General features: G+C 34.4%; 2 protein-coding genes across 3 annotated transcripts in view; both read left to right on the forward strand.

Annotated features, from left to right (window-relative positions):
* The window catches only part of hs6st1a (heparan sulfate 6-O-sulfotransferase 1a), a 71,584-nt gene extending 65,235 nt beyond the window's left edge, over positions 1-6,349 (forward strand). Inside the window, exon 4 of the mRNA XM_008402692.3 lies at positions 1,715-6,349. Coding sequence (XP_008400914.1) covers positions 1,715-2,044 — 330 coding nt within the window. The 3' untranslated portion in view covers positions 2,045-6,349. The remainder of the gene's footprint in view (positions 1-1,714) is intronic.
* The window catches only part of uggt1 (UDP-glucose glycoprotein glucosyltransferase 1), a 278,967-nt gene that overhangs the window by 235,986 nt on the left and 24,185 nt on the right, over positions 1-18,796 (forward strand). The gene's annotated exons all lie outside the window — the stretch shown is intronic.

Below are 18,796 nucleotides of genomic sequence, written 5' to 3' on the forward strand. Positions count from 1 at the left end.
CTTTGGGACTAAAGGCTCAAATCATAAACTTAAGACAATAAACTTGATTGTTGGCCTGGAGTTGTCCTTTTACATTGTAGGAAGTTGATTTGAACTTGAACTTAGGACTAGTTGCTTAGTCATAATTGGGACTGTAGGCATGACTTGAACTTGCCCCTCAGTCTTGATGCCTGACTTAAACTTAGCATTATAAGACTTGAGACCTTGTCCCGTAAACACAACAGAAATGGAGCAAAATTACCTGAACCTTGACTTGAACATCTGCCTCAATGATTCACACCTCACTTTGCCCTTTGAATGCCAATGGCTTGACCTGGTCTTGGGGAGAAAAAAAGACTTTGCTTGGTCTTGTCCCTCAAAGTCTTGGGTTCTTGCCAATCCAAGACTCGAAGACTTGACTTGAACACTTCAGACTTAGGAATAAAGACTTGAGTCTTAGCTTGAGCCTACCCTTCCAGGACTCAGGTTTTGCCCCTCAAAGACTCAACTTGGAAGTGCCCTAAATAGGCTGAATCCTTCATTCGGAGTTGGTACTAAAGATTTTAGATTCTGTTTAGACATTTCCCCCAAATACTCGATGAAAGAACTGAGATTTGTCTTGGACATGCCCCAAGGACTTTGGACAAGAAACATAGAAGTTGCCTTGGACTTTACTCTCAAAAAAGAAAATAAGACCTTAAGATTTGCTTTGAATAATATGACTTAACGTCTCTTCGTACCAGTCCATTATTTTTTAATACAAAGCAAGCCGAAATGTCAATTCCCAGCTTTCTGACAGAGCCACTTTTTTCACAAAAAACCTTGCTGAGATGGAAATGAGTTCATGGGACACACATGTATGACGTTGTGTTTCAGGGACAGACAGATGAAACATCTGCATGTGGAGTTTAATGTTTGATGTCATTTCTGTCAGTTTTGAGCTCAGTTAGCTAAGCTCTATGCTTTTATATACTCCAGCTTTTATTAATTTTTTATTCATTTGGAGAAGTCGTTTACACAGCTACCATTTATTTTTGTGGGGGGTTTTTGTATTAAATTCTACATTTTGTTTCTTGCTGTCTTGCTTGTGTTGTTGCTGCATACTTATTTTTTTTAAAGTAAAATGAAGGCAACATGCATTTTGCAGGTTGCTCTTTTTCTGGAAAAGTTCCCATCGTATAAATATGAAACGGACTAAACAAATAATAAAAAAACTAATTGTTCAAAATGTTCTGAACAGAGAACTGATATCTTTTAAATTAGGATTTGAAGCAGAAATTACTCTTTGTGTTTCTTACGTCTTTGTAAGTTCCAGAAAACTAAATTTTAAGATGTATATTTTGCACCTTTCTAGGACCAGTCAAGTGTGTTGGGTGTGTGTGTAAGAGACACATTTCAAAACATATAATTTTATTATATTTTAGTTTACATTATCTCTGCTGTAAAATGTAGAATAATATTACAAGACATGAACAGTAATGAATAATATAATAAACTAGTGATTAAATCGTCTTCTTTAGTTAATGTCTAATGTTTTTATCTCAAATGTGGTGCTGGAAAAACTTGAAAACTTACCTTGGAAATGCTTGAAAAGTGCTTGGATTTTACTTTTTTTGGGGGGACGGGGTATACAAACCCTGGTTTCGTCTTTTTTGCTGGATTTTCTCTTCCACCTTTTAAGGTCGTGTCTGTCTGTGATCAGGCGTTAAATGGCGACCTTGTCTCTCCTGCACAGGTGCAGCGCATAGAGGAGCTGAACGAGCTGGACATGGAGCTCTACGACTACGCCAAGGACCTGTTCCAGCAGCGCTACCAGTACACCCGGCAGCAGGAGCGGTGGCAGCAGCGCATCAAGAACCACATGCAACAGAGTCGCCAGGGCCTGAGCGTCGGCCTGTGGCCCTCCCGCGGCCAAGCTAGCTCACAATCAACACTGGAGGAGGGGGACAGGGAGAGGAGCGAGAGGGAGGAGCGGGAGGACGGAGAGGAAGGGGGGAGAACGGAGGAGGCAGGCGCCAGGCTTCCCACCGAGGACTACATGAACCAGATCATCAAACGCTGGTAGCAACAGAACGAGAACAAACGACAGACATGCATACATAATGTGAAAGTCATACTCACACACACACACACACACACTGAGAAAGAGAGAGAGAGGTGCATTTGCGGAAAGCGCCGCCTCCTTCAAAGACCACAACCAAACGCAGACTACCACAGATCTGGGCCGCAAGACTTGCAGTCTTGGGGCGGTTGCTATAGCAACCGGAGGCTGGTAGCTTGCATCGACTCTCATTATTGAGGTTCGCCCAGTTGTTATCGGCGCCTGCTTGCCCTTTCGCCACCCTGCCACATCTTCCTCGTTTCTTTGTCTCTGCCATCATCGTTACTTCCTGAGCGGAGGGAGAGCGGAACATTTTTAGAAGTTGCTGACAACGTCCCGGCTTCTCCTCTCCTGCGTCTCTCGCCCCCTCTGCGGCCCGGCGGAGGAAAGGGGAGCGGAGTGGAGCACGAGGAAAGGAAAATCAAGTCTGTGAGATTCAAGCAATCCTTTCCGGATGCTCCCGTATCAAGAGAAACTGGATATGCTCCGAACAAAGGATAAAAAGTATGACAGTGTTACAGACCGTATCAGGGAGCAGAAAAAAAAACAAAAAAAACTGCAGAAAGTTGTGTAATGAAAGCTCTGCGCTTGCATAAAGCACCCATTTCATCCATGAAGCATACATGTGTCCTGCAACAGTCGTCTTCTTGTTATTTTTAAGATGCTTTTATTTTTGTCTTGGTCCTTAAGCTTTGTTTAAAAGCAACATTGTAATAACACTGAGACCAACTTTGCTGCCTAAAGAAAATTCCTTTTCTTTTCTTTTTTTTTTATTGTTTTATATGTCAAAAAAAAAAGGGGTTGGATTGATGAATAATGGACCATAGCCATTACTGAAGCCTTTGCTTCTTTTAGGAAGGGTGTCGCCCATGTGTCTGATAAAGGTTCCCAAAGCTCCTGTCACTTTAACAAGTTCATTACTTTTGCCTTTTCTCTTTTTTTTTAATTTTTATTTATTTTTTTTATTTCACTTGTTGCATCTGAGTCCTGCAGAGAAAGGCAGCCAATTACAGAACCGAATCTCACATAGGTGTGAAGAAACCAGTAGCAGTGGGGCGGGGTGGCAGGGTAGGGGGGGAGGGGGGGGCAGCGAGTGAATGTGCTGTGGGTTATTGCCAGGAACCGTGCAGCGCGAGTGGCAAGCGCTTTGGAAGCCTTAACTCGGACAAAAATGCTTGAAATGGGAGCTGGAGAACTACCGGTCACCATGGCAATGTAAGCTCTTAATGTAGTGGGTGGCATTTTAGCTTCTCTTCCTCTTCTTCTTCTTCTTCTGCTGTCTTTTTTTTTTTTATGTCTTGACTGCGTTGTAAAAGCAGCCATCTCATGCAAGCCTCTATCCCACCTTCCTAAAGGGCAAACGTTGCCGTGGTGACCTGCAGCTCGTCAGCGCGAAGAACGGACGGGGTGAGGTAGCAGTGCCTCTATGTACTTGGATTATAGACAACATAATTATTGCCAGATATTAAGTCTGCATTGTACTACGGTAATTTCTTTGACTACTTGTGAGTTTGTGAGAGAGAGTGTGAGTGTGTGTGTGTGTGTGTGTGTGAGAGAGAGAGTGTGTAAATATAGTGTGTACAGGAAGCCAGATTGGTGTTTGCCTTTGTAAATAGTGAGAATGACCGACAGAGGATGTTTGTGAACGACTCGTTTCATGACCAATTACCTTGCCATTTCTATGTTTTTTTTTTGTTGACAGATCACACTCATACAAGTCCTTTTCTTGTCTCCTTTCCATGTTTTGGTCGGAACCCACAACTGTAGCTTTACACTATTTCTAATTGTACAGTAAAATGACCAATCTGCACTTTTTAATCCAGCTTTCCAACCTCAGCATATCCCCATTACTGTCAGTCCTTGCACCCCTCCATGTGCAGACCTTACTGTGAAAAAAAAAAAAAAAAAAAAATGCTTATATTTTTTTAAACCGTTTTGCAGCTGCTTGGTCGTATCTTCAAAGGTATTTCCGCAGTCCCACGGGGCCCGGCTTGTTTACCTGTGCAGATACATGTTTGCGTGAGGTTGAGTTTCCACAGACTATTGGGCTGGATGTTGACACGCGGCCGGCAGCTGGTTTGGCCCCAGGTGTGCGTTTTATTAATCTCTGCGGGAAGTAGATGCTTGAGATATCTTCAAAAAAATATTTAGAGACGCATCTTGTGTTATCCTCCCCCCACCGCCCCCCCTGCAAGGTTTGTGTTGGAAACCAATTTTAAGTGAATCTCAGACTTTAAGGCATGGAGGTGATGGCTGCAGTGCCTTGCTAAAGTAACTACAACTCTTGAACTAAAAACTTTTTAAGTTTTTGAGGGAGGACTTTATGTGATGGAGCAAGAAGAAGGAAAAGAGAAATGCATTAGCTGCAAAAGCAAATATCTTGGTACACTTGAGAAAAACAAACTTCCAAATGACAGGAGATTGTTTTAAGTCAAAAAATTAAATAAGTTGACAATTTCTTAACATTGAAGAAAAAGTGCTAGTTCCGCTGGCAGATTGTTTTTATTTATAGCAAGACATTTTTCCCATAAGTGAAATAATCTACCTGTGGAACTAGTATTTTTTCATCAATATTAGGGAATTATTGACTTAACGAGCTTCTACATCCTGCTGAAAAGTTACTAGTAAGTTAGTTTTGTCTTGTTTCAAACACACTGAGATATTTGCACGAGAAACTAGATTAAAATTACTTGGTAAGGCTTTGTGTTTTGCAATGTTAAATTTCCTGCTCCAATCTGGACTTGTTGAACCATTTACTGCTCCAATTCTTTTACCTGAAGTCTCTCCAAATCAATACATATTTGCATATTCTTCTTTAGTTTCCTTTTGTGACTTTCTTTCATCAACGGCTTTCTTCTGACCAGATGTGTGGCGCACAGAAGTAGTAGTTGTCCTGTCAACGGGCTCTCTGCAGAAAGTGTCCTTCTCCTCCCATTTAATAATTGTGCATTACTTTGATTTGGTCTAGCACATGAAATCCCCCCTCAAAAATGTTGAAGTTTGTGTTTCTACTATGACGAATCTAAAAGTTTAGAGAGTGAAAACCTTTGCGAGCTGCTGTTCACCGACAGTTAGTCTTCTGGGGGGGTTTTCCCCGTGTTTTGCTAATGGGATACGCTTGGAGAACTGCTCGCGAAAAACAAAGCCGTGTGTTTATAGTGAAATAAATGTCCTTGACATGTTCGCTGCCTGTCTGCGTACGTTCGTTTCACGTAAAGCAACAAACACTCCTGTTATACGTTGACTCCAGACGGTATTAAAATTAGTAATATGAGGGAAAACGGAGGGGAATGTTAAAGTATGCTGGTAAGAAGACAGGCTTTTTTTACGCGTTGTAATTCAAACTGCATTTAGATGATGGATGCAGGCATCCTGCTTCCTTCGTCTTTGGAAAACATGATGCAACCAGGTTTCTTTTAAAGCCTGGACCGTTAATCTCGGCTAATCACCACAGAATCCTGCCTTGGTGGTGTGATCAGCTTGGTTTTAAATCAGGAGTGATTCATCATGGGAAGGAGAGAAGAACCAGAGGGATCATGCAAAGTATTAGGACTCATCCAACGCCAGTTTGAACATTTTTGCACAGTAATGCAATAGGGAGAGAGAAACAGATATGGGAGGAGAGACCCTCCCTTTTCATATCAGCTTCCTCGCCTTTGTCTTTTTTTTTTGTTTGTTTGTTTTTGGAACTGGAGACTTGAAAACGTCGCAGCTTCTGGCATTTTGCCCATAACTTCTTCTAAATCAGAGCCGGGCTTGCATTGGTGTGTGTTTGGGCTCCAGTCCAACGTTTGTTGGTGTAGAGCAAAAAGGCAAAAACCCATTCTCCATGTATGGAGGTTTATTTTTGTTTCAAGCGTTCCAGTTTTGAGTGAATCAGGTTTGAATCAAATACTGTTTGTCTGCGTGCGCGTGTGTATGTGTATGCGTGTGTGTGTGTGCGTGTGTTCGCGTGTGTAAAAGAAAAGAAAAGCTTTTTACTGACATCATTCCAGAGAAAAGGTTATGCTCAAATATATTATTTCGTTATGTTTATCTGATGTCTTAACATTGTTTCCTTTGTGACAATAAAGCAAATCATCATCCTTCTCTTAAAGACATGTTAAAGAAAGTGTGAAAGGGATTGGTTTTTGTTTGTGTTGTTTTTTTGTTTTTTTTAAATTGGTGAGCAGTCTCTGCCTCCCTTATGTATGCATCTTTCTGGGTTTGTTTTCTTATGATTGCAAAACTGAATCATCAAACCACCAATTAAAATATTTCATTTTTACAGACCTGTGTTTGTGTTTCTTAAATATACATATATAAGCTGTAAGCTGTAAAAATCGTTGCGATAATCAAAGAACAAGTTTTAGTTTGAACTACCAGTTTTACTTTTGAAACTTTTAACTCCTGCTTTCAAAAATAAATGCCCAGTAAATATTATAACATGCAGTTAATAAGGGCTGCACTGTTGCACTATAGAATGATATTTATTTTAGAGCGGCGTTCTTATTTATGAGCTTTTCACTATAGACGGTGATACATTTACAGGTGAACAGGCTGAGCAATAAAACAGTTTAATCAATATAAATATTGTGATTACAGCTATAAGTTCCCATCACCCTTTCCTACTGTGAAAATGTGGTGTTTGGTGCAGAGGTGGGTAGTAACTAGTTACATTTACCTGAGTAGCTTTCGGATTAATGCTCTTCTTCCTCCACCTGTAAGTTTAGGGCAGTGGTCCGCCACATTTGGTCCGGCCCCCTGAACAATACCAGAAAGCATTCAGATTTTTTTTCATATATTGTATTTTCCGGTTTATATGTAGATTTTTCTTCAACCACCAGGGGGCTCTTTAGCAGGAAGTGTGTCCTGTAAACTGAGAGTGTTTTGTGTTTTGCATGGCGCATTGCTGCCATCTGTTGGACTTTTAGGGAACTGCTCAACTTTTATGTTACGTAATCAGTACGGTTGGTAGCGGTAGAGCAGATAAACACACGTGTCTGTTATGAACGCCGCATTCAGGTCGAGTTCTTCGAAGCAATGCCTGTAAGTAGCAGTTTATACTTCAAAATGAGCATTTATGTTAACATATGATAAAATAAGTAACTTGTTTATTGAATTAGTTTTGGAAATACCTGCGGGCGATTTGATTATGTGCTACGTCATTGCTAACTAGCAGGCGGCTAAGATTTCTCAGGTCGTTACGTATCATTGCCGCTCATAACATTCTGAGGTAGCTGTTGTATCAGTTGTACTTCTAATGTATGTATCTGAATATAAAACACTTCTGTAAGCTGCTCTGAGCTCATCCTGAGTTGTTTGTGTTTTGGCAGTTTCACTCCATTCTACATGGAAATAAAGGAAGAACTAATTAATCCTGACTCGTGTGAAAGGAGTTTGGCTGATGGTTAGTTTTGGTACAAGACACCATAGCGAGACCATTACAAAGTGAATCATTGGAAGTCAAAATTGGAAATAAAAGAAGGAAGCGCCCATTAAAACGGAATTAGGTTTTAATAGGGAATTGAAATTTGAGAATGTTGTTGATCAGTTAAATAGCATTGAGGGGAAATGCTATTTAACAATTTTTTAAATAATACTGGGATCATTATGAGAATTTGAGGTATAGATATTAGGATCCAGTAGATGGCAGTAGTGCAACAATAATGGATGCAAGATGCTGTTGAAATCTAAAGAAGAAAAACGTGCCCATTTTCTCTTAGCACATCCTAGTAGCAACACGAAGGATCAGCACTTTTACTGTTACAGTTAATGTTCGGAAACGACCGTAATAAGTTCACTAAAATCTAAACTTGGCAACTTTTTCTTTTTCAACGTAATAAATGTGATATTCAATTGACCTGTTATGACTCAAATTTTGACTGTTCGCCCCCCTCTGCTGCTGCTGCATCGTTGTGGAAAACCTGGAGCGGCAGAGATAACTGCGGCTTATATGTGTATGTTTACTGGTTAAAAAAAAACTTTGGGGTTGTGGTTTATAGTCCGGTGTGGCTCATAGTTAGGAAAATACAGATAATAATCCTTCCTGGATTTTTCTGTGAAGAACCCAGAGAGGTTTATTTGGTTATTTATTTCATTAATAGTGTTATTTATTTCCTGACTTTTGTTCTGCAAAGATCCCAGAGAGGGTTATTTGATTGTGCTTTCTGGAAAACAATACATTCTTACATTTAGGCACTCCTGCAATCATCTCACTTTTTCTATTACAAACTGACTCCGGCCCCCGACCAGAGAAGGAAAACGTTATGTGGCCCTCACAGGAAAAAGTTTGGGGACCACTGGTTTAGGGAAACGCTGATGGGATATTATTTGTGTCAAACTCTTTCCACTGTCAGATGATTAATTTGTCTCAAGGGTATCAGAGTAAAGCAAGCTGCAATACCAAATTTGTTTAGATTTTAATTAGTAAAGAGATTGAAACCCACTTGTTTTACTTCCACTTAAACTATGAATCGGTCAATCCCAGTAAAAAAAAAAAAATCCAAAGTTTATGACTTTATTATGACAACACGTCAAAAAAGATCAAGAGGTTAGAATTGTTTTGTAATGAAGGATTTTCCTCTGGTCTCCTTTGAATATTTGATGGAAATTACATCTAAAACGCAGAACTCGAAAGACAAAGACGTCTCGATTCAAAGCCCCACTCTGTGATTGTTGTGACAGCCCCGTTCAGGAGTTTTACCCCTCGGCTTTCTACGTATTTCCACTCTCGGACCAATCTGTTGCCGGGGGGGAGGTGGCATTTCTGCCACCCGCCGAAAGACCGGCCACAGGACCGTGACCCCGGAAAGCAGCTCGTTCCCGTTTCTAACGACGGCCGGAGTCCTGTCAAAAGTGATCTACGGCCTAATTCGGCCTGCAGACGCACCTTGACTGCTGAACACTCTCTTACGCTCACAAATATTCCTCCTTCCTCTGCTGTGGCAGGTAAAGGATTGACAACAACACGCTGGGGGGCGAATTTAATCCCCTGTCCTTGGATGCGACAGAGCAAGGTACAGGTATCCCCTCCACTCTCTCCCCCCCCCGCCTCCGCCTCCCATTTTCTCACTTCACCTCATCAAACACCAGCAGCTTCAACTCTGACCCCTGGAGGCAGGGTGGGATGATGATTTTCATGGACAGTGACAGTAAGATGAAGTGGAAAGAAGATCGGGAATGTGAGGTGATTCGGAATCCAAGAGGGTCTTTATAAAACAATATTTTTTGCATCTTGTATGTAAAGCAGAATGAAAGGAAAGAGCAGTGCAGCTTCCCTTACTGAATGTGACTGTTTAATCCTCCCCACAGAACTGAATCACTGTCATTTCAAGTGCAGCTGGGCTAAGCAAACAATAGTGGCTCGGCTACCGCAGAAGGATGAACATGTGCACTCCTGCTAGCATTTGTGAGAAAGCGCTAACTTGTTCCTGCAGGGAAAGGGAGGAGAGGGTTGGGGGGGGGTCTGGAATCCAGCTATGGGTGATTATACAGGCTTTGGCTGCTGTCCATCATCAGGGGGTTAAACTGGCTGAAGCTCCTCTGTGTGGTTCCCATACTCGTTTCCTCCAAACAAAGGAACCCCGCCGTTATTATTGCCTATTTCCAACGTGGAGTTCTGCTGATAGGGTCACATTAAGTGCCTTCCATGCATGCATCAGAGATCGGCTATTGTTGTGCCGGAGGATTGCCCTCGTTGGCGCTGCCGCCGATCATGATAGAGACTTAAGCCCCTTTTTTGTTTCTGGTTGAGTCATTTCTAACAGATGTCATGGCTTAGCCTTAGACTTTCACAGTCATATATATGATGTGGATAAATTTCCATACACAAGTAATCTGCAGAGATTCAGCTCACGGTTTTGTCATTTTGTAAATGCAATGGGCAGCGAGAGAGATCAGAGCACTGTGAGGGTGCAGGTTTTTCCATCTGCAATGCAATAAATATGATTAAACTGAACATCTGGTGCTTTTATCTTGTCTTCCACTGTGGCTCTGGCTTATCTCTCAGGACAACAGCAAATCATCTCGGGTGACAATATAGTTGAACTACAGAATAAAACCTCTCAGGCAGCACTTTGCAGCAAGCTACAGAATCCCTCAATCACATTAAGGTCTAAAAACGTATGCTCGTTACATTTGAGTGTGTGTCAATATATGGAGCTGTAAGCTGTGAGCTCATGAAAAGCAGATCTACAGAAGCGTAGACAAAAAAAATATGATGTTTTATAAATGTAGTTCACCTCTAAAGTGGATGCCTGGATCGATGTTCTGCTTTTGTTTCTTATGTTTGGTAAAATAGTCGCAGCAATAAATTGTCTGCAAAAATTAAGAAAAATAAATATAATACGAGTCACAGACTGTTCCTAGCGCTGTGCAATGATTAATACATGAATAGTCCTAATGAATTAATAGTAATTAAAAATAGTAGTGGATAAAAGGCTTCAGAACATTTATACCACAGCAGGTGTGGAAAACCACAAAAGCAAAAATTAAATCATATACAAATCTATTAATCTCTTCATGTTAAATAAATAAAAAGTATAACGTTTTATTTATGTCAGCTAGAGTCATGCAGAGCTGATCTGATCGTTTCCATAGCAACGATCAGAAGCAAGACATTGCACCAGAAGTCCAGTGAGCTCAGTGATGAGATCATAGACATTGTGCATCACAGTAGATCAAAGAAGTTCTAATGTTTGATTTCTGGAATCTCTAAGCATCAGTCAGGATCCAGACATTTCTTGGCAATTCAGGTTTGTGTAGACCAACAATGTTCAGTTTTGAAAAAAGGCTTTTTCTCCTGATATTCCCGGTTGGTTGGGACATTGGATATGCTGTGACTACTGGGATGAAAAAAGTGTGTGAACGTTTCTTTCCAGGTAAGAATAATGAAGAAGGTTACAATCAGGATGAAGAGGACGATTTGTTTTGGAAATTATTTCTATCCAGTGCCAAAGAACAAACTGACCCAGGTTTGTTCTGAAAAGGCGTTGGATGTTGGGACCTCGGACTCCATTTCGTCCTCTGTACGAGGCAGTACAGAGTACGAAACAGCCTCGTACAGAGTTGCTCATTTGTCCAAAAACCATCTCTAAATGCAAAGATTTCCATTGCTGTCGAAGTTTATTGTTCCCCTAATGTTAATTCAGTAGATAGCGTTTGCTCGGATATCCCAGATGTAGGGAGGACATCATCTGCAGGACGAGGACAAGCGGAGGAGAACTTCAAGTTCTCCAATGAACTCCACAACAGCTGGGTGAACACTGCTTTCCAGAGTATCCTAAACATGAGCGTCACCAAGCGGTGTCTCGCTCAGGAAAGGATTTTTCTGGAGGCGTAGTCCATCCCCTGCTGTGGGAATCTGATCCTCTCAGCTGTCCGTCAGCCCGGCAAGAATTTTTTGTCAAAAAGACCTTTCCCCAGTTCTGATGGAGCTGAGGGAGAAGAAGCTGCCATCAGGCGTAGGAAAGGACTACAACATCTAATGTTTGCTGGAGTCTGTGCTGGTCTGGTTGGACTCTTTTGGCAGTGACACAGAGAGAGTTGTACAACGACTCCTGCTCTAACTGTGAAACCACTTCCCTTGAGCACCTGAACAACGGCCCCCTGGCTGCCCTTCCACCGGTACTGTTTTCAACCAGCATATTTTCACTTTTTAATATATGGTTGGATTTGAGGTGCGAACGCCGCTGTTCAGGCTGCAGGTCACCCTGGCAGAAAAAAGACTGCCTGGCTGATAACAAGGTGCTGGTGTTTTTTCTGCATAGGTTGACCAGGAAAAACCAAATACAAGCCAATCAGACCATTGATGTGCCTGCAGAATGTGGAACGGAGAGGTACCACCTATCCTCAGTCATCTGTGGGGATCCAAAGCTAATGGACTTCTACTATTATTTAATGAAAGGAGTACAAACCGTGAAGGCAGACAAAGAGCAAATCTTCACTGCAGACAGCGACTGCAGGGAAGACGTGTCCCAAAATGGTTTGATTTACATTTATGAGAAATGATCAGACACCAGATGTTGCAGTTTCTCCAGCCCCTCCTCTGGAAGGCGATAAAGGTGCCTTTGTAGAGGAGCTAAAAAAAATCTTGGTTAGTAACCAAATGGTTACTACTAATAATTAGTAACCAAATGGTTACTAACCATTAGTAAGTAACCAAATGGTTACTTACTAATGGTTAGTAACCATTAGTAAGTAACCAAATGGTTACTTACTAATGGTTAGTAACCATTTGGTTACTAACCATTAGTAACCATTTGGTTACTAACCATTAGTAACCAAATGGTTACTAACCATTTTGGTTAGTAACCATTTTAGTTACTAACATCAAAATGCTTAGTAACCATTTTGAGGCTGAAGAAATCTGACTGGGACCGAACATGTGTCTGACTTAAATTAATGGGACAAAAGGGTAGAAAGATTTGACAGGTTTCCTGTTTCAGGTTTCTCTCCGGTGCGCTCCGGCTTCTTACCATAGTCTGAAATCAACACTGATATGATCCAGTAGGCGGATTTGGATCCCTGGAGGCAGGACCGATGGGCGGCGAAGGTGCAAGGGGCCGAGTCCCCCAGCAGGTAGGCTGTATGTGTATCCTTTATATGTGTGCATATGTCTATTATATGTATGTATGTGTGTGTGTATATGTATGTGTATGTCTCTGTGTATTAGATGTTTATATATATATATATATATATATATATATATATATATATGTTTATGTGTTTATATATGTTTATTATATGTATATATGTGTGTATTATACGTATATATGTGTGTGTGTGTATCTGTATATTATATGTATAAATGTTTGTATTGTATACCTATATGTGTGTATTGTATGTATATAAATGTGTGTCTATGTTTTATATATATGTGTGTCTAAGATGTATATATGTATATATGTGTATATATATGTTTGTGTTTATTGTACGTATATATGTGTGTATTATGTGTTTATATATTTATGTGTGTATTATATATGTATTTATGTATGTGTATATTTGAGTGTGTACTATGAATATATATGTGTGTATATGTTTATTATATGTATTTATTTGTGTATACATGTATATGTGTTTATTATATGTATATATGTGTGTATATATGTGTATATTTGAGTGTATACTATGTATATATGTGTGTGTATCTGTAATTTATGTACATATATCTTATATGTTTATATGTTTGTATTATATGTATGTGCGTCTTATTTGTTTGTATATGTGGGTATTATATTTGTTTTTATATGTGTATATATGTGTTATATGTATTTATTTGTGTATATGTTTATATGTATATATGTGAGTATATATGTATATATGTCTGTATTATATATGTATATGTGAGAGTATACTATGCTTATATGTGTGTGTGTGTATCTGTATTTTATGTACATGTGTCTTATATGTGTGTATTATATTTGTTTTTATATGTGTATATGTTTATATGTGTTTATTATATGTATTTATGTGTGTATATGTGTATATGTTTGTGTATTATATGTATATATGCGTGTGTATTATTTTTATGTATTTATGTGTATATGTGTGTATTATATATGTGTTTCTATGTGTATATATGTTTATATGTGTTTATTATATGTATATATGTGGTTATATAGGTTTATATGTGTTTATTATATTTATTTACTTGTGTGTATATGTTTATTATATGTATTTATGTGTGTACATGTGTATATATGTTTATATGTGTTTATTATATGTATTTCCTTGTGTGTGTATATATGTTATATGTATATATGTGTGTATATGTATATATGTGTGTATTATATATGTATTTATGTACATATGTGTATATTTGAGTGTATTCTATGTATATTTGTGTGTGTGTATCTGTAATATATGTACATGTGTCTAATATGCGTATATGTTTGTATTATATGTATGTATGTGTGTCTTGTTTATGTATTTATGTGCATATTTGTATTATATTTGTATATTTATATTTTATATGTGTATATATGTTTATATGTGTTTATTATATGTATTTATGTCTGTATATATGTATATGTTTGTGTATTATATGTATATATGTGTGTGTATTATTTTTATGTATTTATGTGTATATGTGTGTATTATATATGTGTATATATGTTTATATGTTTTTATTATATGTATTTACTTGTGTGTATATATGTTTATTATATGTATATATGTGTGTATTATATATGGATATATGTGTAGATTTGAGTGTGTTTGTTTATGCATTTATGTGTATATGTGTGTTTTATATTGTTTATTATATGTATTTATGTGTGTATATATGTATATATGTATATTTTTGTATATTATATGTATATATGTGTGTGTATTATTATTTTTATGTATTTATGTGTATATGTGTGTATTGTATATGTGTTTATATGTGTATATATGTTTATTATATGTATATATGTGTGTATATATGTATATATTTGTGTATATATGTTTATATGTGTTATATGTATTTACTTGTGTGTGTGTATATATGTTTATTATATGTATTTATGTGTGTATATATGTATATATGTGTGTGTATTATTTTTATGTATTTATGTGTATATGTGTGTATTATATATGTGTTTATATGTGTATATATGTTTATGTTTTTATTATATGTATTTATGTGTGTATATATGTATATGTTTGTGTATTATATATGTATTTATGTATATATGTGTATATGTGAGTGTGTACTATGAATATATGTGTGTATATGTGTTTATTGTATGTATTTATTTGTGTATACATGTATATATGTTTATTATATGTATGTATGTGTGTGTATTATTATTATTTTTATGTATTTATGTGTATATGTGTGTATTATATATGTTTTTATATGTGTATATATGTTTATATGTGTTTATTATATGTATTTACTTGTGTGTGTATATATGTTTATATGTATATATGTGTGTATATATGTATATATATGTGTATTATATATGTATATATGTGTAGATTTGAGTGTGTTATTTGTTTATGCATTTATGTGTATATGTGTGTTTTATATTGTTTATTATATGTATTTATGTGTGTATATATGTATATGTTTGTGTATTATATGTATATATGTGTGTGTATTATTATTTTTATGTATTTATGTGTATATGTGTGTATTATAAATGTGTTTATATGTGTATATATGTTTATATGTGTTTATTATATGTATTTACTTGTGTGTGTATGTATGTTTATTATATGTATATATGTGTGTATATATGTATATATGTGTGTATTATATATGTATTTATGTATATATGTGTATATGTGAGTGTGTACTATGAATATATGTGTGTATATGTGTTTATTGTATGTATTTATTTGTGTATACATGTATATATGTTTATTAGATGTATGTATGTGTGTGTATTATTATTATTTTTATGTATTTATGTGTATATGTGTGTATTATATATGTTTATATGTGTATATGTGTTTATTATATGTATTTACTTGTGTGTGTGTATATATGTTATATGTATATATGTGTGTATATGTGTGTATTATATATGTATTTATGTATATATGTGTATATGTGAGTGTGTACTATGAATATATGTGTGTGTATATGTGTTTTTATATGTGTATATATATGTCTACATGTGTTTATTATATGTATATATGTGTATATGTATTTATTTGTGTATACATGTATAAATGTTTATTATATGTATATATGTGTGTATATATGTATATATGTGTGTATTATATATGTATATATGTATATATGTGTATATATGTGTATATTTGAGTGTATACTATGTATATATGTGTGTGTGTATCTGTAATTTATGTACATATATCTTATATGTGTATATGTTTGTTTTATATGTATGTATGTGTGTCTTGTTTATGTATTTATGTGTATATGTGTATTATATATGTGTATATATGTTTATATGTGTTTATTATATGTATTTATGTGTGTATATATGTATATTTTTGTGTATTATATGTATATATGTGTGTATTATATATGTATATATGTGAATATTTGAGTGTATTCTATATATATATGTGTGTGTGTATCTGTGTAATTTATGTACATGTGTCTTATATGTGTATATGTTTGTATTATATGGATGTATGTGTGTCTTGTTTATGTATTTATGTGTATATGTGTGTATTATATTTGTTTTGATATGTGTATATATGTTTATATGTGTTTATTATATGTATTAATATATGTATATGTTTGTGTATTATATATGTGTGTGTATTATTATTTTTATGTATTTATGTGTATATGTGTGTATTATATATGTTTTTATATGTGTATATATGTTTATATGTGTTTATTATATGTATATATGTGTGTATATATGTTTATATGTGTTTATTATATGTATTTACTTGTGTGTGTATATATGTTTATTATATGTATTTATGTGTGTATATATGTATATATGTGTGTATTATATATGTATATATGTGTGTGTATTATTTTTATGTATTTATGTGTATATGTGTGTATTATATATGTGTTTATATGTGTATATATGTTTATATGTGTTTATTATATGTATATATGTGTATATGTGAGTGTGTACTATGAATATATGTGTGTGTATATGTGTTTTTATATGTGTATATATATGTCTACATGTGTTTATTATATGTATATATGTGTATATGCATTTATTTGTGTATACATGTATAAATGTTTATTATATGTATATATGTGTGTATATATGTGTGTATTATATATATATATGTATATATGTGTATATTTGAGTGTATACTATGTATATATGTGTGTGTGTATCTGTAATTTATGTACATATATCTTATATGTGTATATGTTTGTATTATATGTATGTATGTGTGTCTTGTTTATGTATTTATGTGTATATGTGTATTATATATGTGTTTATATGTGTATATATGTTTATATGTGTTTATTATATGTATTTATGTGTGTATATATGTATATTTTTGTGTATTATATGTATATATGTGTGTATTATATATGTATATATGTGTATATTTGAGTGTATTCTATATATATATGTGTGTGTGTATCTGTGTAATTTATGTACATGTGTCTTATATGTGTATATGTTTGTATTATATGGATGTATGTGTGTCTTGTTTATGTATTTATGTGTATATGTGTGTATTATATTTGTTTTGATATGTGTATATATGTTTATATGTGTTTATTATATGTATTTATGTGTGTATATATGTATATGTTTGTGTATTATATATGTGTGTGTATTATTATTTTTATGTATTTATGTGTATATGTGTGTATTATATATGTTTTTATATGTGTATATATGTTTATGTGTTTATTATATGTATATATGTGTGTATATATGTTTATATGTGTTTATTATATGTATTTACTTGTGTGTGTATATATGTTTATTATATGTATTTATGTGTGTATATATGTATATATGTGTGTATTATATATGTATATATGTGTGTGTATTATTTTTATGTATTTATGTGTATATGTGTGTATTATATATGTGTTTATATGTGTATATATGTTTATATGTGTTTATTATATGTATATATGTGTGTATATATGTATATGTTTGTGTATTATATGTATATATGTGTGTGTATTATTATTTTTATGTATTTATGTGTATATGTGTGTATTATATATGTGTTTATATGTGTATATTTATGTGTATATATGTTTATATGTGTTTATTATATGTATATATGTGTGTATATATGTTTATATGTGTTTATCATATTTATTTACTTGTGTGTGTATATATGTTTATTATATGTATATATGTGTGTATTTATGTATATATGTGTGTATTATATATGTATATATGTGTAGATTTGAGTGTTATTTGATTATGCATTTATGTGTATATGTGTGTTTTATATTGTTTATTATATGTATTTATGTGTGTATATATGTATATGTTTGTGTATTATATGTATATATGTGTGTGTATTATTATTTTTATGTATTTATGTGTATATGTGTGTATTATATATGTGTTTATATGTGTATATATGTTTATATGTGTTTATTATATGTATATATGTGTGTATATATGTTTATGTTTTTATTATATGTATTTATGTGTGTATATATGTATATGTTTGTGTATTATATGTATATATGTGTGTGTATTATTATTTTTATGTATTTATGTGTATATGTGTGTATTATATATGTGTTTATATGTGTATATATGTTTTTATGTGTTTATTATATGTATATATGTGTGTATATATGTTTATATGTGTTTATTATATGTATTAATATGTGTATATATGTATATGTTTGTGTATTATATATGTGTGTGTATTATTATTTTTATGTATTTATGTGTATATGTGTGTATTATATATGTTTATATGTGTATATATGTTTATGTGTTTATTATACGTATATATTTGTGTATATATGTTTATATGTGTTTATTATATGTATTTACTTGTGTGTGTATATATGTTTATTATATGTATTTATGTGTGTATATATGTATATATGTGTGTATTATATATGTATATATGTGTGTGTATTATTTTTATGTATTTATGTGTATATGTGTGTATTATATATGTGTTTATATGTGTATATATGTTTATATGTGTTTATTATATGTATATATGTGTGTATATATGTTTATATGTGTTTATTATATGTATTTACTTGTGTGTGTATGTATGTTTATTATATATATGTATATATGTGTGTATATATGTATATATGTGTGTATTATATATGTATTTATGTATATA

This window comes from Poecilia reticulata, chromosome 22 (assembly GCF_904066995.2).
Source record: "Poecilia reticulata chromosome 22, P_reticulata-male-v2, whole genome shotgun sequence".
Taxonomy (NCBI): Eukaryota; Metazoa; Chordata; class Actinopteri; order Cyprinodontiformes; family Poeciliidae; genus Poecilia; species Poecilia reticulata.